General features: G+C 40.6%; 2 protein-coding genes and 1 long non-coding RNA gene across 4 annotated transcripts; 2 read left to right on the forward strand and 1 right to left on the reverse strand.

The window, feature by feature from the left end:
• The first annotated feature begins 5,851 nt into the window (after window positions 1-5,851).
• On the forward strand, window positions 5,852-7,154 carry LOC147137690 (uncharacterized). Its single transcript, XR_015089424.1, has 4 exons — window positions 5,852-5,962; window positions 6,425-6,448; window positions 6,524-6,652; window positions 6,862-7,154. It is a non-coding gene; the product is annotated as an uncharacterized LOC147137690 (long non-coding RNA).
• A 5,593-nt stretch (window positions 7,155-12,747) lies between these two features.
• Window positions 12,748-24,956, forward strand: LOC147137691 (interferon alpha-inducible protein 27-like protein 1). The gene is made up of 10 exons (XM_086048594.1): window positions 12,748-12,940; window positions 13,044-13,076; window positions 14,186-14,347; window positions 15,776-18,315; window positions 18,708-18,728; window positions 18,814-18,945; window positions 19,702-21,934; window positions 22,038-22,070; window positions 23,180-23,341; window positions 24,770-24,956. Exons 1-4 carry the CDS (start codon window positions 12,931-12,933, stop codon window positions 15,859-15,861), a joined length of 291 nt encoding a protein of 96 aa, XP_085904720.1. The 5' UTR covers window positions 12,748-12,930; the 3' UTR covers window positions 15,862-18,315; window positions 18,708-18,728; window positions 18,814-18,945; window positions 19,702-21,934; window positions 22,038-22,070; window positions 23,180-23,341; window positions 24,770-24,956.
• On the reverse strand, window positions 16,652-21,692 carry LOC147137692 (cytosolic 5'-nucleotidase 1A-like). 2 transcript variants are annotated; one of them, XM_086048593.1, is made up of 3 exons: window positions 21,541-21,692; window positions 17,724-17,908; window positions 16,652-17,626 (listed from the first exon to the last, which is right to left on the reverse strand). In XM_086048593.1, the coding sequence occupies exons 2-3, from the start codon at window positions 17,889-17,891 to the stop codon at window positions 17,291-17,293; spliced, it is 504 nt and encodes a 167-aa protein (XP_085904719.1). In that variant the 5' UTR covers window positions 17,892-17,908; window positions 21,541-21,692; the 3' UTR covers window positions 16,652-17,290. The 2 variants fall into 2 exon arrangements, with proteins under 2 accessions (XP_085904719.1, XP_085904718.1); XM_086048592.1 differs by lacking the exon at window positions 21,541-21,692 and having other exon boundaries at window positions 17,724-18,153.
• Window positions 24,957-25,276: the final 320 nt, after the last annotated feature.

The following is a 25,276-nucleotide window of genomic DNA, read 5'->3' on the forward strand; positions in this document are numbered from 1 at the left end:
TGTGAGCAGAACTTTGTTTAGGGTTAGTTACAGTACAATGACACAAGGCTCTGACAACATTCACACATCTGTTTTGAAATGGGGCTGAAAGGTTTCATTGACAACATTCAAAGTATTTAACGTTTGTCTCTGAATACTGTACTTTAAAAATACATTTCAAGTAAAGAACACCAGTGACCCCAAATACTTAGTCGTCTATTTCGATGTACAGGTGGTTTGATTGTCCCCCTCCCCAACATACCAAAAATGTAGTCCTGTAGGTAGGGGATGTTGTCATTCCTCTACTTGTAACTTCACTCCTCAGTTGACACGTAAGCGCCTCCCACCAGAATTTTCATTGAGGACACAATGAGATCGATTGGAGGAGGTCCAAATATTTTTGAGCACTGAGCTGAATGTACATGTGTCTCCATCTCTTCATTTCTACTAATGACCAACTGTCAGGCAGGATAACTATTACCACCGATGTCCACTTGATGCTCTGTTCCAAATAAACGTCAAATTCTAAATTTACAATTACTCTTCACAACTTTGTAATTGAAAAAAGAAGTCATTGGTTTGGCTTTTGATGATGTACTGCCAAAGGTCTTTGCAAAAAAGCAGAAGATGCAAACACATATCTTGTCTAACAACACAAAGCAAAAAAAATAATAACCAAGCGATGGCTTGTAGCTTGAAAAACTTCAGATTTGAATGTATGATCGCCACACAAATACACCATCAGTTATTCATCAGTTTAATGAGATTTGAGCTACTCATTAAACTGATGAATAACTAGTTTATAAATCAGATGCCTCTAAAACTTCAGTTCAAATATGACATTTGTTTTTAGAGGGGAATTGGTAACAAGCTTGTATATAAAATGTATCAATGTTTTCAAAAGCGAAAACAAATAGCAATTTTGGTATTTGAGCAAGAAACATGAAGTCCATCCATCATCTGAGCCACTTATCCTCATGAGGGTCACAGGCGTGCTGGAGCCTGTCCCAGCTGTCATCAGGCAGTAGGCGGGCTGAACTGACGAACAACCATTTACACTCACAATCACATCGGGGGACAATATAGAGTCTATTATTAAGCCATCGTGTATATTTTTGAAATGTAGGAGGAAACCTGAAACCTTCATTGCAGCATACCTCGCTTGTCAAGAGAGCTTAGTTGAGAGCTTTACTTCTTAAGCGTATTTTCAGCTCTTTTCCGGAGTGCTTACATATTCAACCCCCTCCCTCCCATTTTTGGGGAAAAGGTTTCGTTTCTTGAGAAACGAAACCTAACGATTGATTGACAGCACGGCTCAACCAGTAACAACCCTCTGGTTTTTCTGACCAATCAGGGTTTTGCTGCCTTGCTATTAAAAAAAAAAAACAGAAAGAGAGGGAGAGAGAAATTTGCTTAACCCTTTACTCCACAACATCGCAGTATGCACACACTTTCTAATGCCAACGGTGGGCCTGAATGAGTCATATTTCATGCTGGCTATTTGTTTTGAAATCATTCACTTTCACTTTCATCAAACACTTTTTGTAATATTCTTAATGTGCATTGGAAAAGAGGGAGTTGAGTCAAGTGCGGCACGGTGGTCGACTGGTTAGCACGTCCGCCTCACAGTTCAGAGGTTGTGGGTCCGATCCCGGCTCCGGCCTCCCTGTGTGGAGTTTGCATGTTCCCCCCGTGCCTGCGTGGGTTTTCTCCGGGGACTTCGGTTTCCCCCCACATTCCAAAAACATGCATGGTAAGTTGATTGGACACTCTAAATTGCCCCTGGGTGGGATTGTGAGTGTGGATGTTTGTTTGTCTCTGTGTGCCCTGCGATTGGCTGGCAACCAATTCAGGGTGTCCCCCGCCAACTGCCCAAAGACAACTGGGATAGGCTCCAGCACTCCCCGCGACCCTTGTGAGAACCAGTGGTATAGATGATGGATGGATGGAATGGAGTTGAGTAAAATACAACACAGAGATTTTTCACAGACTCACTTTGGGTAATATAGTACATTTATTGTATTGTATATTTATTATTAAATTGTTTGAATCGGGCACGCCTCCAGCAAATTAAATATATATAAACCAAATAAAGAAGAATTTTGTTAACTTTCCCAGAGAACAAGCTGTTACAATTTCCTTGAAGACCTTTTATAACGTGGCTTAAATATTCACTTCATTTCAATTTCATGACTCATGACTGGTTGAGCAGGTATGGGGTCAAAAGAACACTAAGAAATAAGATAAGAAGGACGTGAGATTACTTACCTTGGTCTAAGACACACCCAACACTCAGACGGTTTCCTTTCCGATGAAATGAAAGCTAATTCTGGACCGATCATATGCGTTTTTATGTGGCTGTCAAAGGCTCGAAATAAGCGGTTTTGCATTGCAGTTTGCGAGTGAAAATTTGCATTTTGCACTTCATTAAACAATCAATCAATCACATTTTATTTATATAGCACTTTTCATACATAAAAATTGCAACTCAAAGTGCTTTAAAACATTCAAAGCAAAACATAGATAATTAGAAAAAATAAATAAATTAAAAAAAATAACAAAAATCCGTTCATGCCCTCCCTCCCAACAAACCCAAGACAGATATCCATTAGTACATCAGCAATCATTCACACACACCCACACAAAGTGCACAACCTGATAAAATGTGTTAAAAAGACATGACAAGGCACAGAGAAACCATATGAGGAAAGGGTACCCAAGGGGAGCTCTCCGCGCCGAGGGGAATGACAGCCCACGGCCACAGGGGCGCCACCACCATAGAGGCCCGGATTAGACAGGCGGACCCCACACAAAGTGTAGAGGCCGCCGGCCACCCAGACCCAAGGGAGCAACAAAACTAAAAGACAGAACAGTAGTATAGTCCAAGAACTAGAATCAGTAAGATAAGATAGAAAAAAAAAAAAAAAAAAAAAAGAATTATCTTCAATCAAAAGAAAAGATAAATTATTTAAAAGTTATTGAAAGCCAAACTAAAAAGGTGTGTCTTGAGCTTCCTCTTAAAAATATCGACAGTCTCTGCAGACCTGACGTCCTCTGGCAGGCTATTCCAAAGGTGAGGACCAAAACGGCTGAATGCAGCCTCGCCATGCATTTTGGTCCTCACCCTTGGAATAAATAAAAGGCCGGCGCCAGAGGACCTCAGGATCCGCGAGGGTTGGTATGATGAAAGCAAATCAGATAAATAAGACGGCCCAAGACCATTAACACATTTATAAACTAATAAAAGTACTTTAAAATCGATCCTGAAACACACAGGGAGCCAATGCAGCAATTTCAAAACTGGCGTAATGTGCTCCCGCCCTCTGGTTCTCGTCAGCACCCGAGCGGCTGAATTCTGCAGTAGTTGCAGTGGTGAAATACTCTTTTTCGGGAGGCCAGAGAGCAGGGCATTACAGTAATCTAAACGACAGGAAATAAAAGCATGCATCAGCACTTCCGTGTTAGCCTAAGAGAGAAACGGGCGGACTCTGGCGATATTCTTAAGGTGATAAAAAACAATCTTGGTTACATTTTTAATATGAGGAATAAAACTGAGCTCAGAGTCAAAAATGACGCCAAGGTTCTTCACACAATGTGAGGGATTAAAAATGTGTAGTTTTGGTAAAAGCTTCTCTCTCTGACCTTCGGGACCGATAACTAAAACCTCAGTTTTGTCCTGATTGAGCTGTAGGAAATTATCTGCCATCCATGACTTGATATCTAAAATGCAATTTAAAAGGGTATCAATGGGTCCTGTGTCATCAGGAGACACAGCAATATACAGCTGCGTGTCATCAGCGTAGCTGTGAAAGCTGATGCCATGTCCCCTGATGACATCCCCGAGGGGAAGCATATAAAGATTAAAAAGTAGGGGGCCTAAAATCGAACCTTGAGGAACCCCACATTTAATTTCATGGGTTTTGGAGGAACAAGTATCCATACTTACAAAGAAATATCGGTCTGTGAGATAGGAATAAAACCAGTCAAAAACAGTACCAGAGATGCCCACTAGATTTTTAAGTCTATTTAATAAAGTTTGGTGATCTACTGTATCAAAAGCAGCGCTTAGATCCAGTAGCACCAAGACTGTGAGTTTTCTCACGTCTGCAGTGCACCTAATATCATTTAAAATCCTTAAAAGAGCAGTCTCCGTACTGTGGTTCATCCTAAAACCAGATTGATATTTCTCCAAAATATTATTTGTATTTAAAAAATGATTCAACTGGATGAAAACCAGTTTTTCTAAAATCTTACTTAAAAACGGTAAGTTGGATACGGGTCTGTAATTATTAAAAACGCTCGGGTCAGAACTGCTCTTCTTCAGAAGGGGCTTCACCCCCGCCGTTTTAAAGGCAGTGGGGAAGACGCCCGTCTGAAGAATGCAATTGACTATATTTAAAATTTGTTCCTCAAAAAATCCATAAAATGTCTTAAAAAGAAATGTGGGAATTGGATCCAAAAGGCAGGTTGTTGGGTTTACCTGGGAGAAAACTCGAACAAGTGTCCTTGCATCAACCAGGGCAAAACTTTCCAGTGTTTCCTCATGTAAATATGATTGTCCGGGTTTATTAAAACTTGTGTTTTGACGGGCTAAAAGACTGGATCTTATGTCATCGATTTTACTTCTGAAGTGGTCTGCAAAGTCCTCACAGAGCGCGTCTGTTGGTCTCTGTGGGGACTTATTAAAATCAGAACTAGTTAAAAGTTCAAAGGTGGAGAAGAGAACTCTGGGGTTGTTTTTATTGACCGTAATGAGGTTTGAGAAATAGGAAGATCTTGCCAGTTTGACTGTTTTATTGTAGGATTTCAGTTGTTCGCATAAAATTTCATAGTGTACACATTAAAACACATTGAATAGCACAACTAAGAATCAAAGATTTTTACGTTTGTCTGTTCAATGCAGACGGTTCCAAAAATCTTAACTGGGCTGTAATTATAAAGTATATTTTTATACTTAAACATTTTCACTACCTGTGTACAAATTACCGATTATAGGAAATTAACTCTGAATGGTGAAACAATGACCATCACGTGTGGTTGTTACATTCAACGATTGCGTGGAAACCACAATATATTCGCTGTTCACGTCGCAATATATGAAATGCCTGCAGCTGTGCGCCTTTCAAATCCTGCCGTCCCACGTATAAGAACACGCAAAAGAATGCATGCAACTAGTGTGAAAAAACATCTTATTTGTCTGTTGTTACCAATAAATCTGGACACCACTCGACACTTCATCGTCCAATAAACAAAAGAGTTTTGTTTTTAAATGTTAACATTGTGTTTTACAGTGAACCCATTGAACTTCCAGTTCAGCTTACTATAGCTGTTGCAGGGGAAGTAGTAAATCATGGGAGTTACCTTGTTGACACAGCAGGAAATGCACATAATGTCATTTTTTTCTGCCGACGTATTGTCACATTATGGACAGTGCGGGACTCGATTAAATAGTATTGTGTTGTAATGATATTCTGCCACTTTATTGGTGACAAGTGCTTTTGAAACTGATGCATTTTAAGGGGAAAGAGGGCTCTTAATTACATCGGTGTGTTGGCAAGAGGAAGTGGTCGCGACAGCTATTTTTTGCTACTCAAAACACATTCACTCACAAAAAACAGCACAAATTTCAGTAAGGTTGTTTGTTTTATCCCTTCTGTACATTTGCCATATTTTAAGCAGTAAAATAAGGTGATTGATTGTAAAGGGGAAAAAACATCTTGAACTGGGTCAATATTTGAGCATCTGGCCAGACCACACTTCCTGTAAACCACCTAAATCTATTAATCATTAAAGAATGATAGGATTTACAACCCTCGGCTGACCTGGAAAGATGAAAATTGTTCTGCACCCAATCAGAGTGCCCATGTCCAGTCAGCTCTTTAGCTATAAAAGCGTGACAATTGTTTTTGTTTATCAGACGAACACTCAAACTTCTCCGTTTAAACAACCAATTGAATAAATAAAAAAGAAAACATGGGAAATGGTGAGTAACTCTCTTTTGCTGTTTTTTGAACTTGAGAACTCCGATTATTGCCCGAGCATTCTGATCCGGTAGAGGAATATTTGCCGAACAGCTTTCATTTGTGGCCATTCAGTTGTGTTTCACCGTCCAAAATGTTTTGTCATGTCCCTATTAGAAGATTGTAAAAGAAAGAAGAGTTCCATCTAATGCACGTATCAACTACCGTACGCTGCATCAAGTATTTAGGAGCTAGTTTTGGAACTTGATGCACTCACAGAAGTGATCCCAATCCCATGTGCCCTATGCCAGAAGTTTGACTAAAGGCTACTAGTGCGAATGTATCTTCAATTGACTTCAGTTAACTTCTCCTTGCAGACCATCTAAATGCTATAGCTTCATGTTTGCACATATTCTGCAACTGTGCAATTTGTTTTTCAAAGTCAATTTTAAATTAACATATTTATCCATATTCTGTTTCATCAGGACCCTCTGCTGCACCTGCACCAGGTAAGGTTTACTGTCAAAGTTATTATTTTGGAATCACAAACTGTGCAAAATAACTTTTATGACTTCTTTTTACAGCAATAAATCCTATTCTGTTTGCGCCTCCCGTCGGCACGACGATCGGTTATCCGATACCCGATATAAACATGTTGGCCAATAATGGAGTGGCAATACCTCCCACCAACACTGGAATGGTATTATTTGAAGGTACACTTTGGAGTTAAAATAGGCTTGTGGTCATGTTGTAGACCAGTGTCAGATTTTTAGCACCTATGCAGGCAACAATTTGGGAATACGTACCCTGCTCAAGAGCACCACTAATTTACAATCACCTTGAACACTATTGCAAATGTGCTCCTTATCAATATCAAATGTTTAATCTGTTTGGAATACTAAAATGTGATATCACTTTGTAGGTTTACCTGCATTCAGTCCTGCTCCAGGCCCGATGGGCCCAGGAGGCTTCCCTTGAAACTGTGGCAACCTCACTGGTTTTCTTACTTTCTAACGTGTATTTTACATGTAATACAAAATGGTGATTCAACTGTGACTCATCTGTGGACTAATGAACTTGTATACTAAACTGCCTTTTTATACCTTGTGTTACTACAGCACTGATTAATTAGAGTCTATGAATGCATTTCAATAATAGAATTACGTTGAAGAAATATGTACAGTATTATATTGAATTTTTCAATTTTATTTTCTGATTTGTGGCTCTAAGGGCAATAAAATGGCTTTGTTTGTTTATATGTCACATTTGTTTGTGGGTTTTTATTTCTTCACATTTTACATTACAATCACTCAATGACACTAATGGTTTTCACACATGGAGTTGTAAATCCTAATCCTAATTGATGATCGTCATTAAAAAGCGGAGGTCAACCCAAACATATTTTTTTTTCAAGAATACAGGTATGTTCCCAGCAGGCCCACTAGTTAAAACACGGCATTCTGATAAATTGTTTTTGCGTTTGTGGAATATAAATTAAGCAGCAAAATGCACTCGTTTTTAGAAATCTCTGGGGTCTTTTGTCGACTGAAAATGACATCACAACTGCACACAACGACCAATCACGGCCGACCTATTTTCTGAATCCGAGCCGTGATTGAAGACAAAATGGCCTCCCCCAGAGATGGCTAAAAACGAGTGGATTAACACTTATTCCACAAACGCAATATTTATCTGAATGCCTTGTTACAATAGTGGGTTTTGGATAGAACATAATCTTGAACAAAAATATGTTTGCATTGACTTCCACTTTAAGGCAGTGTTTCCTAACCAGGGTGCCGTGGGAGATCATCAGGGGTGCTGCAGGAAATTATCCAGTTCTCTCAGTTTGTCTGAAAATTATTTTCTGTTATGTGTGTGTGGGTGTGTCTGCATGCTAATCTGTCTGTGCCAGCAACCTTTACTGATAGGCAGAACAATGAAATGCTTTTCCATAGGTACCATAAACCTTTGTATCCACCTGTTGCTTTCCATACAACAGTCAAAGTCATGGTTTACTGCAAGTACACACGCTTTGTTTTCAATCAAATACCGTGAGACGTTGAAGTTACATTTATGAGTAAATTGAGACGCCATAATCTCCACGCTTGAATCCCTTGTTCTGCAAACAACAGAAAAATGTGTTGGTCCGATTTCACCGCATATGCAAGTGAAAATATACATTCTTGCTTCATTGGAGTCAAGAATTGATTATATAGACGCAGCGGTCCATTTGTTAAAGCCAAAGCAAAACAAGTACATTTTTCTTTGAAGGCAAGGCCTTTGGGAGTTATCATGATGTGGACTGAAGCCAAAGGGAAATAAGCGAGGGAAACAAGTCCATAAAAAAAAATTTAAAAAGAGGACAGTGGAATTTTCCAACAAACATGGAAGTGTTGACATTGACTTCAGTGGACTTCTTGAACTTTCTTTTTTCAGCTGCATAGGCTCCATCTCAGGTGAGCCCCATTTACAACAATCAATAGCACTGATTGATGGGCTGTACCATGTTTACCATTTATTAAATAAAGGTGTTGTATGTCCAAGTGGTCCGTGCTTTCTTTTTCCTTTTTTTCCTGTCAATAAATGCACACATCTCCATTCTTTAATCCCTGTTCCACAAACAAAATGAAATGTGATGTCCTGATTGGACTGTATGTGTGTATGCAAGTGAAAATATACATTTTTGATCCTGCTTCAATTTATACAGACACAGGGGTCGTATCGTGAAGCTTTAAAAGAACAAAGAGTAAGCTACTGCAGAAATGAGTGTACTGCATATACAAAGTCAGTGTGTTTGGTTGAATGCAAATGAAGGCTTTATCTGGGCTGACCCCAGAAGCCGTTCTCTGCAAAACAAGACCATATAAGGAGAGAAAGGAGAATAGGGGAATTAACAGAGAGGAAAGGTGTGTTTACATCCAGTGGCCTGATGTTTTTTATGTACAGAGTACCTTAGAAAAAGCAGTTACTTGATGTCTGAACAATGCCTGTGTGCTCAGTACTATTTTCTCTAACCTGGATATAATAAATCTGAAAGTGGACATTTAGTGCCGGCTGGTCACTTTTTACACCTCTTTTAAAAAAGGCTCGACTTTAAACTGATGACAGAGCAGTAGTTCATATAACATATCTCATATAGATCAGACTGGTGTCAGGTTAGATTATATGAGGAAATAATGAGACAGGAACGTGAACGCACGTTCGAGATCACTTTCACTTTCAGGAGGTTACCAAATCCCCCCCGACTTCCCATACTGAGACCCAATCAGAGCAGTGGAACCCGCCCATCGACCACCGGCTACCACTATCGCCCACAGCTAAAAAAAACAGCAGGCTAACTGCTTATAGGCGAAAGGAGAAAACAAGAGAAATAAGACATGGGAGGTGAGTAACAACACGTTTGACAAATGAGCGATTCTTTTGTATCATATAAATACGCTTAAACTAATCGTTGCTGAACTGAACGCAAGTGGGCTCTTTTACATTTCCGCTTGAATTTCAAACTGCGTCATGCCATGCGGTGTCGCTCGAACTTGAAGGTTTAAATTAAAAAGGGGTGCGGCTGAATCAACATCATTAATTTCCAACAGTGCACCTATTCGACAGACATTTTGTGGCTCGCAGTAATATAGTACTGTGCAGTAAAAATTGCAAGCTAACTTAAGTTTAAGTTAATGAACTTAAAACGCAAACTAAATAAATTGAAATGAATATGCTACTTAAAAACAATATATCTGAAATCAACTGAATGACCACATCTTCTTTTGTTTCATCAGCCAGTTCATCTGTTCCAGCCAGTAAGATCTATTAATTTTTAATGTCATAACCTAATTAAGATCATACATTTCATGGAGCACTAACTTGCACATTTGGGCCCTGTAGGCACCGTGCTTTATCCGTCCCCTGCTGGGACCACGATTGGTTATGGTGGTGTGAACCCAGAGGTCACCATGATCACTCCTTTCCAGTCTGCACCATCTGGAGCAGGGGCAGCTGCAGCTACTGCCGCAGCAAGTAAGCATTGGGTGACTTGATGAAACCATATGAAATTTGTGTATCAACATTACCATGACCAAAATGATCACCATTAAAGGTATCGTCAAAATGTTACTAATAGAAATTCAAACGAACAAATATAACAGATAAACGTTCTGAAAACATGGCAAAACCTTGTATTTAGAATGAGTAACATATTACATCAAAAACCATATTTACTTTTTGATCATTATAAATGGCAGGATCTGAAGTACTGTATATATATTTTTTTGCATTCAAGACCCCAAATGTGGTCCAAAAACTGACCCTCCTGTTCCAGAATGTATTTAATTGTTTTTAAGAGTTTAAGCTTGTAAGTACACCCCTAGACTCTTTAAACACATTCCATAAGTAAATGGATGAAAAAAATGTACATTCTGCAAGTGACGTTAAAGTCAGTTCTGTCCCCTCCTACTGTCACCAACACGTTCACCATGCTACATTTCACCCCAGTACAGCAACAGAGCTTTTACAGTTCTTAGAAGTGTACAATTTAATGTGTACAATAGGTGGTAAGGGAGTGTGCAACTACTGTCAAACTAGTTGTGTCCCAATTAGAAATCCACAAGTAGCTGGGGCTGCAAATTCTGAACCACAGTATACCAGGGTGTACTATATATAATGTACTTTGGACTTGCATTAGCAATAGTTAGTAGTGATCCCTGCAGAAATCCTTCACCTGTTATTGTTAGAAGTGTTAACTGTATGGTCTAATATGTCACATCTCATTTTAGGTTCCAGCGCTGCTGCCGCACCCACCGCTGGCCATGTCATGTCCCTGTTCTGAGTCCTTACAATGGAATCTCATAAAAAATGTTCATCCACCATTTCAAATGGCCGTTTCTCATTTCATAGAGTGCATTGCAAGCTAAACTCAATTGTTTATTATGAATTATGTTATTGGAAAAAAAATGTTCTGTGGTATTTCTATGTGAAAGTCCACAAGGATAAAGAATAAGACTCCTCTTTGTGTGCAAGAATCTTTGACGCGATTATGATTTGTACTGGTTAGGCAGGCTATGTCTTCAACACTATAGGCTTCAGTCATGTCTTACAGCATTTTAAGGCTGCTGTGCTACATACTGCAACGATATACAGAACACCTTTTTGGCAATATATTGCATCCCATAAAGCTATGACCAATCGATGGCAAACACATGACATCAAATAATAGTAGTAATAATTTAGATAGCATCTGTCAAGGGAATCAAGAATGCTTCCATTAATCAAACCATAACACAACAGGTCAACAGGCTTGTCTTCTTTGCAGCAGCAGCAATGTACTGTATATTTTTATTTTCAATGATAAACCAGCTTATCGTATAGCTGTTTTTGGCACCAAGTCATACTTAATACGTCCTATGTGCTTTAATACTCCATTTCAATTTGCCATACAGTGGAACCACCCAAGTCGAACACAATTTGTGATGTTAGTTGACTATAGAGTTTCTATTTAAAAATAAATTTTTCCATAGAAATAGTGATGCCTGACAACCCAGGGAAGCTTCAGCTGTTTGCAAAGCCATATAGTTAGCGTTTCAGTCGTGGTCAAGCGGTTAAGATGGTCTCCAGTTATCATGGCGACCTTGGTTCAAGACCATCCACCACCAACAGACGCACATCTGTGGGGTCTTTGACCAAGACACCAATACCCAAACTGTTCCCCGGACACATAAGTGGCCCCCTGCTCCTGTATGTGTTTGCTGTCCACTTCTAAATTTAGTTTGAGATAGTGATCATCTTTCTTTCAATGTTACTGCGGCAATAAATTCGAGTGTACATTTGCATGTCAGTTGGCAGGTATTGTGGTTGTTTTCATGCAAGCCATTTTTATGCTTTCGGTTTTACTGTGGCTACATGTTATTTATGGCAAGTCTGTTTGGTCAATTTCATTTGCCCAAATGTGCATTCATGCTGGAAGAAGGCAGTGCTACTTTACCAAAGGATCAGGATCATGAGAAAGGTTGGATTTTTTTTTTTTTTTTTTTTTTAACTTTATTAATCTCCAATAAAACATTTTATTGGGCATGTGTTATTAAGGCCATGCGTTACAACACTATAGAAATCTGTTTATTTTATGCTTCAACCTTTTTTAATGAAATGCTTGCCTCAGTGTGGTTAGAACATCCGCCTCTAAGTTCAGAGGTCATGGGTTCAAATCCAGAATTTGGTTGTGAATGTCTATGTCTGGGGCGGCACGGTGGTCGACTGGTTAGCTAGTCCGCCTCACAGTTCAGAGGTCATGGGTTCGATCCCGGCTCTGGCCTCCCTGTGTGAAGTTTGCATGTTCTCCCCGTGCCTGCGTGGGTTTCCTCCGGGTACTCCGGTTTCCTCCCACGTTCCAAAAACATGTATGGTAAGTTGATTGGACTCTCTAAATTGCCCCTAGGTGTGATTAGGAGCGCATGTTGTTTGTTTGTCTCTGTGTGCCCTGCGATTGGCTGGCAACCAATTCGGGGGGTCCCCCTACTGCCCGAAGACAGCTGGGATAGGCTCCAGCACGCCCGCGACCCTTGTGAGGATAAGAGGTATGGATAATGAATGAATTAATGAATGAATGTCTATGTCTGACCTGCAACTAGCTGGCGACCAGTCCAGCCAGTGACGTCCCCTTTAAAAAGGAAAAAAAAAAAGAAAGAAGCATAATCACACAATTATTTATGAAGAGGTTAAAAACAAGTTCTTGTTTTTCAGAGCAACAGTCCTTCATCGGTACGTCACACAGGTCTTGTCTGTCAACTTGTGCAATAAAATAAAAGCACAAAATCTGCAGATGACGTAGGCATTTCACCGACCGCCCGTGTTGTGCTTTGGGTCATTCCGGAGAAACGAAACTTCCCTCCATACTTAAAGGGTGGGGAAGCACGCCCGCTTGCGTTATTCCTTTAATTCACGAGAAAGGAGGAATACTAGGCTGAAGGTACATCAGAATCACATATACCAAGGGCAGGATAACATGGGATTGTGTAAGTATCTCTCTCTCTACTCTCTTTACACTCCATCATCACGGAAACGAGTATATAGGAATGGGGATGAGGTTGTAATGAACCTAACGCTTTTGCTTTGCAGTGACGGCTGTAGTGGCTGGTGCTGTCGGCGCAAGTAAGATGTTTCACATAATCAACGCACATTTAGGGTTGATAAACAAAGATGACATGACAAACAGCCTTTTCTAGACTGCGGTCAAGCCAGCCTCTACTCGAAAAAATCAAGTCAAGCCAGCCGCCCCTAATTATTACGGTAATAGGTCGCTGACGAGTGGCGAAAAAACTCTATTGCGCTGAACTGGACGTCAATCCTTCGGGTTAGAAATAAATATTATCTATGTTATCTGTGTTGTGGTCGAATGTGTGTTTTGCCGTGTTATTTTTGTTGTTTCCGAGGCTAAATGAATGCATCGCGCGGTTCGCTATATGGGAAGAGGTGCGGGCAAGAGAGGAGCAGCGGAGGATGAAGGAGAGGGAGCCGTGACACTTTTTGAACTTAACAGTTGTTGTACTGTATTGGCGTCGACTGCGGCCCACAGTAGCCGGTTGGACTAATAAAATGCGTTAATTATACTACGTCTGAGGGCATGATCTTGGAAGACGCTACAATATATTAAATAAGCTCTCTGTTATAACGCAGCTAGTCCACTTCTGAGAGAATGTAGAATGGTTCATTTGAATCTTGAGATGCAAAGAAAAATGAAGAGTATTTGAAATATGGATATATGTCTGCAAGTACAATTTGTTTTTATTTTTTATTCCAACTAATCAAATTGACATTGAAAAGTCGTGAATGACACTGGACCACCAAAACAAGTTCCATCGAAATCTGAGGTGTCATTTCAAAATAAAAGCCCCTTGGAATATGCATATTTCACTGTCATCAGACTTGATTTTTAAAAAATCGTTAAAAAATATCCTTTAGCTATTGTGATACCTGACCAGTTCTGGAGGACACTAGACCACCCCGGCTGTCACCAAAACAAGTCCCATCCAAATCTGATGTGACATTTCAGAATAAAAGTCCCCTGAAATATGCACATTTCACTGTCATCAGGCCTGCTCTCAAAACTTCATTAAAAAATATCCTTTAGCTATGGCTTGACTTGATCTTTTCGAGTGGAGGCTGGCTTGACCGCAGTTTTTGTAGACGCGTACAAGCAGTGCCACTTTGATTGTTGTTGGCTGTTTTCACTAATGTGGTTGACTTCACTTTCGGTCCAGCTGGTTCGGTGATTCTGGCTCCGGTGGCCCTGGGGGCTCTCGGCTTCACTTCAGTTGGGCTAGCAGCAGGTTCGTACGCTGCGAGCATGATGTCAGCCGCAGCCGTCGCCAACGGAGGGGGAGTGGCGGCAGGTAGCCTGGTGGCTGTCTTGCAGTCTGCCGGTAAATTGTATTCCCATTTTCAAGTACAAGTTCACAACATATTTGAAAACGTAGGTCAATTCAGAACTAGTGGACAATTTAGGCACTAGTATTTTTGAAAAACGGACAATCAACAGCCCACTTTAACGAGGTAATAAATAGTTACTGTACTGTTTATACAGTATCATGAGTAAACACATTGATCACGCAATGTATGAATACCACACTCAATTGTCTCAATTGTCAGGACGTCCTACCTGCTTCCGCCTCTATTTTCTTAAGGGATTTTTAAAGTTCAACCTGTATGCATCTAAACAAAACAAGGTGAAAGCGCACGATAGTATTTCGACTGTCAAATTAACCTCCGGTAGGAAGTTTTGCATGGGTAGGACGTTTTGGCAGAACAGGCTGTCAAATCAGCCTCCGGTAGAAAGTTTTGCACAGGTAGGACGTTTTGGCAGAACTCTGGTCCGTCCTCCTTCTGCGACCCGGGTACCTTTCCATTCTCATCCCTCCGCCGTAATAATCGTCCTCCAACGCTGTCCGTCCTCATCCTTTTAAAGCACTTCTGTCCTTACATTTTATTGCCAACGCTTTGCATTATAACACAATAAGTTTTCCGTTTTTGTTACATTACTTGGCAATAAAATAATTATTTAAAAAATAATGCAAGGTTATCTTAGGAGGAAACAGAAGACTTCCACTTCCCGGTCGTTAGCGCTGGCAGAGATTTTTTCGGTCTAAAGATGTCCCACACAAAGACATACTTTGCATACAAAGGGATAAGATTAGTTCACAAAACTAAATTTCTGTCCAGCTTTTTCCTACACCCAATACATAGTTTATCCCGGATTACATACACAAAACAGGCTGGGCGTGTTTCTGTCAGTCAGTGAAATGACCTGTGGCATAATCCATGGTATTATGTGTTGAACCACTAGAGGGAAGACAATGCCTGTGCAATATGTTACTGCAGGGAGCACACATGAAGTGTTGTGCAGTCATTTAATAAAGGCGGCTCCGTGGCATCGCAGAAGAGAACAGTGGTCTTGCTTTTTAAAAGAACCCAACACAACATGCAAGTCAGTGCTTCACCATGTTAGGGACGAATAGAGGGACGGACAAAAACCCACTTTTGTTCATCTGATTATCGTGTCAAGAAAAATTCTAAAATTACAGCCAAGTTGTTGTTGGTGGTGTGTACGCATCCCCGCTTTATTTCCACTGCAACCTACAAAAGGGCAATAATTACACTGTTTAATTAATAACATCAAAACAAAGTATTGTTAGTCGTTAAAGACCCGTAGAGATTTTGCAGCTGAGCCCAGAGTCTTGTAACAAGTAGAGTCTTGTTTCCATGTGCATTGCCTGTAAATTTCTACATTTTCTAATTAAGGAGAAACACAAGAAAGAAGGTAGATAAATGCAGTGTTTCTCGCTGTACTGTAGGAATGGCTGGTTTGTCGAGTGCTGCCTCTGCAACTGTGGCCGCTACAGGAGGAACTGTGGCAGGATTCATCGCCGCACTCATCTGAGGCCAAACCTTTTTGCAAATGATGGAATTTCACAATTACATCAATGATGTGATAAGAATATGCATCAGAATAATAAATAATAAACATCCCTTTTGGCTGCAGTTCATTGTCGGTGTCTTAATTTGGTCGAGTTTTATCCCAATTGGTTTTGGCAGGATGGGCCCTGGTTTGATAGTCTGTCAATCACAGGTTGACAACCATTTACACACAGAGTACATAATAGAATAAAAATGAATCCTAATCCACACCAGCCATTCACCTCTGGGAAAATATGACTTCGCTAAAGGATCAAGATGCACATGCATCATGCTCAATATGTACTTGTGTTTACTGTTTACAAAGAGGTTGACTCACCTAACTGCAAAGACAACTGTGACAGACACTCGAGGCTTCTCCTCTTTTTCTTTGTGGTTTAATTGAATTTCTCCATTATGTCGCATTTACCTGACTGTGATTCCGTGTTTTCCATGTGAGATGTGACATAGTGAGAGCACGAGCTAAAACCCCATTAACAGCTGACGAACTAGCAGAGAATAAAGAAAAGGAAACGGCTAACCCAGACCCCCGCCCACTGCCCCGAGACAGCTGGGATAGGCTCCAGCACGCCCCGCGACCCTTGTGAGGAGAAGCGGTACAGATAATGGATGGATGGATGGATGGATGATCTCTGCCGCCCTCTACTGTCAAGAATAAAGAACTTCTGGTGTTATTTGAGTGAAACAAATGTAAGTTTTGTAGTTTTTCTTACTTTTTGAAGACGCAAAACTTATTACTGTATTGAAAAAGTGCATGTTTTGTATTTATTTTATTTACCAACATTTTATAGTGATTATCAAGATGGTTGAAGAATCCAGTTTACTTAGCCTAACTCGTACACCTGTTTTACAACTGTAAAGCCCCTTTTTTTCCTCGAGCAAACGTTGTCTTTTCCCGGTTAGTAGTTATTACTGAAAATCTGAAATGTAAATGATGCATTTCATTATAGCTGTCATAACAGTCTTGTATATTTTAGCATAATATGCTCGATGAAACGAGAGAAGAGAAATGGCAGAAATGAAATGTCAATAATATATCAACTCTGTCCCATTTTAAAGAGACAGATATTTATGAATTTCTCAACATACTAAATTTGTAATGGTCAAATTATGAAAAGTATAATCAACATGTACAACATGTACATGTCACTGATGTGCAAGATCAAAATAAAAATCTGTAAAAACACAATGACATTTAACAAATTTGCATTAAGCACAACATAAGCAAACAAACATGTTATAGATTCTGACAATTCTGACCCCCAAAATATTCTTTTTACGTGTAATGATTTCAATCCACGTTAACATAGATTTTTCTTTTTTTTTTTGAAGACAACTTTTTAGATTTTGGATGTCTCGTTTCATCTGTCTCTCCATCAAAGGTGGCAACAAAGTCATTTCTTTGCAAGTCTCTGTGCAATGCCGTAGGGAACGTGACAGGCCACCGTGCCCAGCTCAGCTGCCCCTTCCACGTGAAACATCTGGTCATCAAAGAAAATGTGCGGCCTGATCTTCTCCAGCATGGGGCCCTTGGGCGCTCCTGCTAGAAAGAGCGCCTCATCAATCTCCAGGCCCCACGACCGCAGAGTTTTTAAGGCTCTAGTACCGGAACTAGCGGCACTTCGAGCCGTCACCAGGTAGGTGCGAATGGGGCAGTCCATGCGCAGGCCTTTGTCAAAAAACTTCCTCTGTAGTTTTCCCAAAGCCTCCAAGAAGCCTTTCAGTGGGCCCTGCGGCATGATGAAAGAGGACAGTATAATCATTTTGGTAAATGGCCAAAAAAAAGCATTCCATTTGTACTTAGCGTTCACTGTGTGTCTACCTTACATGGTCCAGAGGCTTGTTCTCGTGAGCCTTCTCGTGCTCAAAGAACTTGTCCAGTCCGTGGGCCTTGAAAATGCGTTCCGACTCGTCTGAGAAAAGGACAGCGTCGCCGTCAAAGGCCACGCGAAGCTGAGTGTCCGACACTTCCTTCATCTTCTCTGGGGTGAACATGGTGGCTGCTGCAATACCTGACACACACACACACACATTTATATTCTTGCTGCCTATTCGATCCATCGTAATATGTGACCCAAGTAAGATGCAACTTTTATAGCTTTACACCTCTTTTAAAAAAGGCTCGACTTTAAACTGATGACAGAGCAGTAGTTCATATAACATATCTCATATAGATCAGACTGGTGTCAGGTTAGATTATATGAGGAAATAATGAGACAGGAACGTGAACGCACGTTCGAGATCACTTTCACTTTCAGGAGGTTACCAAATCCCCCCCGACTTCCCATACTGAGACCCAATCAGAGCAGTGGAACCCGCCCATCGACCACCCGCTACCACTATCGCCCACAGCTAAAAAAAACAGCAGGCTAACTGCTTATAGGCGAAAGGAGAAAACAAGAGAAATAAGACATGGGAGGTGAGTAACAACACGTTTGACAAATGAGCGATTCTTTTGTATCATATAAATACGCTTAAACTAATCCTTGCTGAACTGAACGCAAGTGGGCTCTTTTACATTTCCGCTTGAATTTCAAACTGCGTCATGCCATGCGGTGTCGCTCGAACTTGAAGGTTTAAATTAAAAAGGGGTGCGGCTGAATCAACATCATTAATTTCCAACAGTGCACCTATTCGACAGACATTTTGTGGCTCGCAGTAATATAGTACTGTGCAGTAAAAATTGCAAGCTAACTTAAGTTTAAGTTAATGAACTTAAAACGCAAACTAAATAAATTGAAATGAATATGCTACTTAAAAACAATATATCTGAAATCAACTGAATGACCACATCTTCTTTTGTTTCATCAGCCAGTTCATCTGTTCCAGCCAGTAAGATCTATTAATTTTTAATGTCATAACCTAATTAAGATCATACATTTCATGGAGCACTAACTTGCACATTTGGGCCCTGTAGGCACCGTGCTTTATCCGTCCCCTGCTGGGACCACGATTGGTTATGGTGGTGTGAACCCAGAGGTCACCATGATCACTCCTTTCCAGTCTGCACCATCTGGAGCAGGGGCAGCTGCAGCTACTGCCGCAGCAAGTAAGCATTGGGTGACTTGATGAAACCATATGAAATTTGTGTATCAACATTACCATGACCAAAATGATCACCATTAAAGGTATCGTCAAAATGTTACTAATAGAAATTCAAACGAACAAATATAACAGATAAACGTTCTGAAAACATGGCAAAACCTTGTATTTAGAATGAGTAACATATTACATCAAAAACCATATTTACTTTTTGATCATTATAAATGGCAGGATCTGAAGTACTGTATATATTTTTTTTTTGCATTCAAGACCCCAAATGTGGTCCAAAAACTGACCCTCCTGTTCCAGAATGTATTTAATTGTTTTTAAGAGTTTAAGCTTGTAAGTACACCCCTAGACTCTTTAAACACATTCCATAAGTAAATGGATGAAAAAAATGTACATTCTGTAAGTGACGTTAAAGTCAGTTCTGTCCCCTCCTACTGTCACCAACACGTTCACCATGCTACATTTCACCCCAGTACAGCAACAGAGCTTTTACAGTTCTTAGAAGTGTACAATTTAATGTGTACAATAGGTGGTAAGGGAGTGTGCAACTACTGTCAAACTAGTTGTGTCCCAATTAGAAATCCACAAGTAGCTGGGGCTGCAAATTCTGAACCACAGTATAGCAGGGTGTACTATATATAATGTACTTTGGACTTGCATTAGCAATAGTTAGTAGTGATCCCTGCAGAAATCCTTCACCTGTTATTGTTAGAAGTGTTAACTGTATGGTCTAATATGTCACATCTCATTTTAGGTTCCAGCGCTGCTGCCGCACCCACCGCTGGCCATGTCATGTCCCTGTTCTGAGTCCTTACAATGGAATCTCATAAAAAATGTTCATCCACCATTTCAAATGGCCGTTTCTCATTTCATAGAGTGCATTGCAAGCTAAACTCAATTGTTTATTATGAATTATGTTATTGGAAAAAAAATGTTCTGTGGTATTTCTATGTGAAAGTCCACAAGGATAAAGAATAAGACTCCTCTTTGTGTGCAAGAATCTTTGACGCGATTATGATTTGTACTGGTTAGGCAGGCTATGTCTTCAACACTATAGGCTTCAGTCATGTCTTACAGCATTTTAAGGCTGCTGTGCTACATACTGCAACGATATACAGAACACCTTTTTGGCAATATATTGCATCCCATAAAGCTATGACCAATCGATGGCAAACACATGACATCAAATAATAGTAGTAATAATTTAGATAGCATCTGTCAAGGGAATCAAGAATGCTTCCATTAATCAAACCATAACACAACAGGTCAACAGGCTTGTCTTCTTTGCAGCAGCAGCAATGTACTGTATATTTTTATTTTCAATGATAAACCAGCTTATCGTATAGCTGTTTTTGGCACCAAGTCATACTTAATACGTCCTATGTGCTTTAATACTCCATTTCAATTTGCCATACAGTGGAACCACCCAAGTCGAACACAATTTGTGATGTTAGTTGACTATAGAGTTTCTATTTAAAAATAAATTTTTCCATAGAAATAGTGATGCCTGACAACCCAGGGAAGCTTCAGCTGTTTGCAAAGCCATATAGTTAGCATTTCAGTCGTGGTCAAGCGGTTAAGATGGTCTCCAGTTATCATGGCGACCTTGGTTCAAGACCATCCACCACCAACAGACGCACATCTGTGGGGTCTTTGACCAAGACACCAATACCCAAACTGTTCCCCGGACACATAAGTGGCCCCCTGCTCCTGTATGTGTTTGCTGTCCACTTCTAAATTTAGTTTGAGATAGTGATCATCTTTCTTTCAATGTTACTGCGGCAATAAATTCGAGTGTACATTTGCATGTCAGTTGGCAGGTATTGTGGTTGTTTTCATGCAAGCCATTTTTATGCTTTCGGTTTTACTGTGGCTACATGTTATTTATGGCAAGTCTGTTTGGTCAATTTCATTTGCCCAAATGTGCATTCATGCTGGAAGAAGGCAGTGCTACTTTACCAAAGGATCAGGATCATGAGAAAGGTTGGATTTTTTTTTTTTTTTTTTTTTTTAACTTTATTAATCTCCAATAAAACATTTTATTGGGCATGTGTTATTAAGGCCATGCGTTACAACACTATAGAAATCTGTTTATTTTATGCTTCAACCTTTTTTAATGAAATGCTTGCCTCAGTGTGGTTAGAACATCCGCCTCTAAGTTCAGAGGTCATGGGTTCAAATCCAGAATTTGGTTGTGAATGTCTATGTCTGGGCCGGCACGGTGGTCGACTGGTTAGCTAGTCCGCCTCACAGTTCAGAGGTCATGGGTTCGATCCCGGCTCTGGCCTCCCTGTGTGAAGTTTGCATGTTCTCCCCGTGCCTGCGTGGGTTTCCTCCGGGTACTCCGGTTTCCTCCCACGTTCCAAAAACATGTATGGTAAGTTGATTGGACTCTCTAAATTGCCCCTAGGTGTGATTAGGAGCGCATGTTGTTTGTTTGTCTCTGTGTGCCCTGCGATTGGCTGGCAACCAATTCGGGGGGTCCCCCTACTGCCCGAAGACAGCTGGGATAGGCTCCAGCACGCCCGCGACCCTTGTGAGGATAAGAGGTATGGATAATGAATGAATTAATGAATGAATGTCTATGTCTGACCTGCAACTAGCTGGCGACCAGTCCAGCCAGTGACGTCCCCTTTAAAAAGGAAAAAAAAAAAGAAAGAAGCATAATCACACAATTATTTATGAAGAGGTTAAAAACAAGTTCTTGTTTTTCAGAGCAACAGTCCTTCATCGGTACGTCACACAGGTCTTGTCTGTCAACTTGTGCAATAAAATAAAAGCACAAAATCTGCAGATGACGTAGGCATTTCACCGACCGCCCGTGTTGTGCTTTGGGTCATTCCGGAGAAACGAAACTTCCCTCCATACTTAAAGGGTGGGGAAGCACGCCCGCTTGCGTTATTCCTTTAATTCACGAGAAAGGAGGAATACTAGGCTGAAGGTACATCAGAATCACATATACCAAGGGCAGGATAACATGGGATTGTGTAAGTATCTCTCTCTCTACTCTCTTTACACTCCATCATCACGGAAACGAGTATATAGGAATGGGGATGAGGTTGTAATGAACCTAACGCTTTTGCTTTGCAGTGACGGCTGTAGTGGCTGGTGCTGTCGGCGCAAGTAAGATGTTTCACATAATCAACGCACATTTAGGGTTGATAAACAAAGATGACATGACAAACAGCCTTTTCTAGACTGCGGTCAAGCCAGCCTCTACTCGAAAAAATCAAGTCAAGCCAGCCGCCCCTAATTATTACGGTAATAGGTCGCTGACGAGTGGCGAAAAAACTCTATTGCGCTGAACTGGACGTCAATCCTTCGGGTTAGAAATAAATATTATCTATGTTATCTGTGTTGTGGTCGAATGTGTGTTTTGCCGTGTTATTTTTGTTGTTTCCGAGGCTAAATGAATGCATCGCGCGGTTCGCTATATGGGAAGAGGTGCGGGCAAGAGAGGAGCAGCGGAGGATGAAGGAGAGGGAGCCGTGACACTTTTTGAACTTAACAGTTGTTGTACTGTATTGGCGTCGACTGCGGCCCACAGTAGCCGGTTGGACTAATAAAATGCGTTAATTATACTACGTCTGAGGGCATGATCTTGGAAGACGCTACAATATATTAAATAAGCTCTCTGTTATAACGCAGCTAGTCCACTTCTGAGAGAATGTAGAATGGTTCATTTGAATCTTGAGATGCAATGAAAAATGAAGAGTATTTGAAATATGGATATATGTCTGCAAGTACAATTTGTTTTTATTTTTTATTCCAACTAATCAAATTGACATTGAAAAGTCGTGAATGACACTGGACCACCAAAACAAGTTCCATCGAAATCTGAGGTGTCATTTCAAAATAAAAGCCCCTTGGAATATGCATATTTCACTGTCATCAGACTTGATTTTTAAAAAATCGTTAAAAAATATCCTTTAGCTATTGTGATACCTGACCAGTTCTGGAGGACACTAGACCACCCCGGCTGTCACCAAAACAAGTCCCATCCAAATCTGATGTGACATTTCAGAAGAAAAGTCCCCTGAAATATGCACATTTCACTGTCATCAGGCCTGCTCTCAAAACTTCATTAAAAAATATCCTTTAGCTATGGCTTGACTTGATCTTTTCGAGTGGAGGCTGGCTTGACCGCAGTTTTTGTAGACGCGTACAAGCAGTGCCACTTTGATTGTTGTTGGCTGTTTTCACTAATGTGGTTGACTTCACTTTCGGTCCAGCTGGTTCGGTGATTCTGGCTCCGGTGGCCCTGGGGGCTCTCGGCTTCACTTCAGTTGGGCTAGCAGCAGGTTCGTGCGCTGCGAGCATGATGTCAGCCGCAGCCGTCGCCAACGGAGGGGGAGTGGCGGCAGGTAGCCTGGTGGCTGTCTTGCAGTCTGCCGGTAAATTGTATTCCCATTTTCAAGTACAAGTTCACAACATATTTGAAAACGTAGGTCAATTCAGAACTAGTGGACAATTTAGGCACTAGTATTTTTGAAAAACGGACAATCAACAGCCCACTTTAACGAGGTAATAAATAGTTACTGTACTGTTTATACAGTATCATGAGTAAACACATTGATCACGCAATGTATGAATACCACACTCAATTGTCTCAATTGTCAGGACGTCCTACCTGCTTCCGCCTCTATTTTCTTAAGGGATTTTTAAAGTTCAACCTGTATGCATCTAAACAAAACAAGGTGAAAGCGCACGATAGTATTTCGACTGTCAAATTAACCTCCGGTAGGAAGTTTTGCATGGGTAGGACGTTTTGGCAGAACAGGCTGTCAAATCAGCCTCCGGTAGAAAGTTTTGCACAGGTAGGACGTTTTGGCAGAACTCTGGTCCGTCCTCCTTCTGCGACCCGGGTACCTTTCCATTCTCATCCCTCCGCCGTAATAATCGTCCTCCAACGCTGTCCGTCCTCATCCTTTTAAAGCACTTCTGTCCTTACATTTTATTGCCAACGCTTTGCATTATAACACAATAAGTTTTCCGTTTTTGTTACATTACTTGGCAATAAAATAATTATTTAAAAAATAATGCAAGGTTATCTTAGGAGGAAACAGAAGACTTCCACTTCCCGGTCGTTAGCGCTGGCAGAGATTTTTTCGGTCTAAAGATGTCCCACACAAAGACATACTTTGCATACAAAGGGATAAGATTAGTTCACAAAACTAAATTTCTGTCCAGCTTTTTCCTACACCCAATACATAGTTTATCCCGGATTACATACACAAAACAGGCTGGGCGTGTTTCTGTCAGTCAGTGAAATGACCTGTGGCATAATCCATGGTATTATGTGTTGAACCACTAGAGGGAAGACAATGCCTGTGCAATATGTTACTGCAGGGAGCACACATGAAGTGTTGTGCAGTCATTTAATAAAGGCGGCTCCGTGGCATCGCAGAAGAGAACAGTGGTCTTGCTTTTTAAAAGAACCCAACACAACATGCAAGTCAGTGCTTCACCATGTTAGGGACGAATAGAGGGACGGACAAAAACCCACTTTTGTTCATCTGATTATCGTGTCAAGAAAAATTCTAAAATTACAGCCAAGTTGTTGTTGGTGGTGTGTACGCATCCCCGCTTTATTTCCACTGCAACCTACAAAAGGGCAATAATTACACTGTTTAATTAATAACATCAAAACAAAGTATTGTTAGTCGTTAAAGACCCGTAGAGATTTTGCAGCTGAGCCCAGAGTCTTGTAACAAGTAGAGTCTTGTTTCCATGTGCATTGCCTGTAAATTTCTACATTTTCTAATTAAGGAGAAACACAAGAAAGAAGGTAGATAAATGCAGTGTTTCTCGCTGTACTGTAGGAATGGCTGGTTTGTCGAGTGCTGCCTCTGCAACTGTGGCCGCTACAGGAGGAACTGTGGCAGGATTCATCGCCGCACTCATCTGAGGCCAAACCTTTTTGCAAATGATGGAATTTCACAATTACATCAATGATGTGATAAGAATATGCATCAGAATAATAAATAATAAACATCCCTTTTGGCTGCAGTTCATTGTCGGTGTCTTAATTTGGTCGAGTTTTATCCCAATTGGTTTTGGCAGGATGGGCCCTGGTTTGATAGTCTGTCAATCACAGGTTGACAACCATTTACACACAGAGTACATAATAGAATAAAAATGAATCCTAATCCACACCAGCCATTCACCTCTGGGAAAATATGACTTCGCTAAAGGATCAAGATGCACATGCATCATGCTCAATATGTACTTGTGTTTACTGTTTACAAAGAGGTTGACTCACCTAACTGCAAAGACAACTGTGACAGACACTCGAGGCTTCTCCTCTTTTTCTTTATGGTTTAATTGAA

This window comes from Filicampus tigris, chromosome 13 (assembly GCF_054856515.1).
Source record: "Filicampus tigris isolate MCC_2025a chromosome 13, RoL_Ftig_1.0, whole genome shotgun sequence".
NCBI lineage: Eukaryota > Metazoa > Chordata > Actinopteri > Syngnathiformes > Syngnathidae > Filicampus > Filicampus tigris.

What these genes read in the sequence shown, in the direction of transcription:
- LOC147137691 (XM_086048594.1), top strand. An exon ending in GGCTGGTGCTGTCGGCGCAA is followed by an intron (nt 13,077 to 14,185) that starts GTAAGATGTTTC and finishes CTTTCGGTCCAG; the next exon opens with CTGGTTCGGTGATTCTGGCT. An exon ending in GGCTGTCTTGCAGTCTGCCG is followed by an intron (nt 14,348 to 15,775) that starts GTAAATTGTATT and finishes GCTGTACTGTAG; the next exon opens with GAATGGCTGGTTTGTCGAGT.
- LOC147137692 (XM_086048592.1), bottom strand. Translation starts at nt 17,957, where the DNA reads ATGGATCGAATAGGCAGCAAGAATATAAATGTGTGTGTGTGTGTGTCA. An exon ending in AGAACAAGCCTCTGGACCAT is followed by an intron (nt 17,627 to 17,723) that starts GTAAGGTAGACA and finishes ATCATGCCGCAG; the next exon opens with GGCCCACTGAAAGGCTTCTT.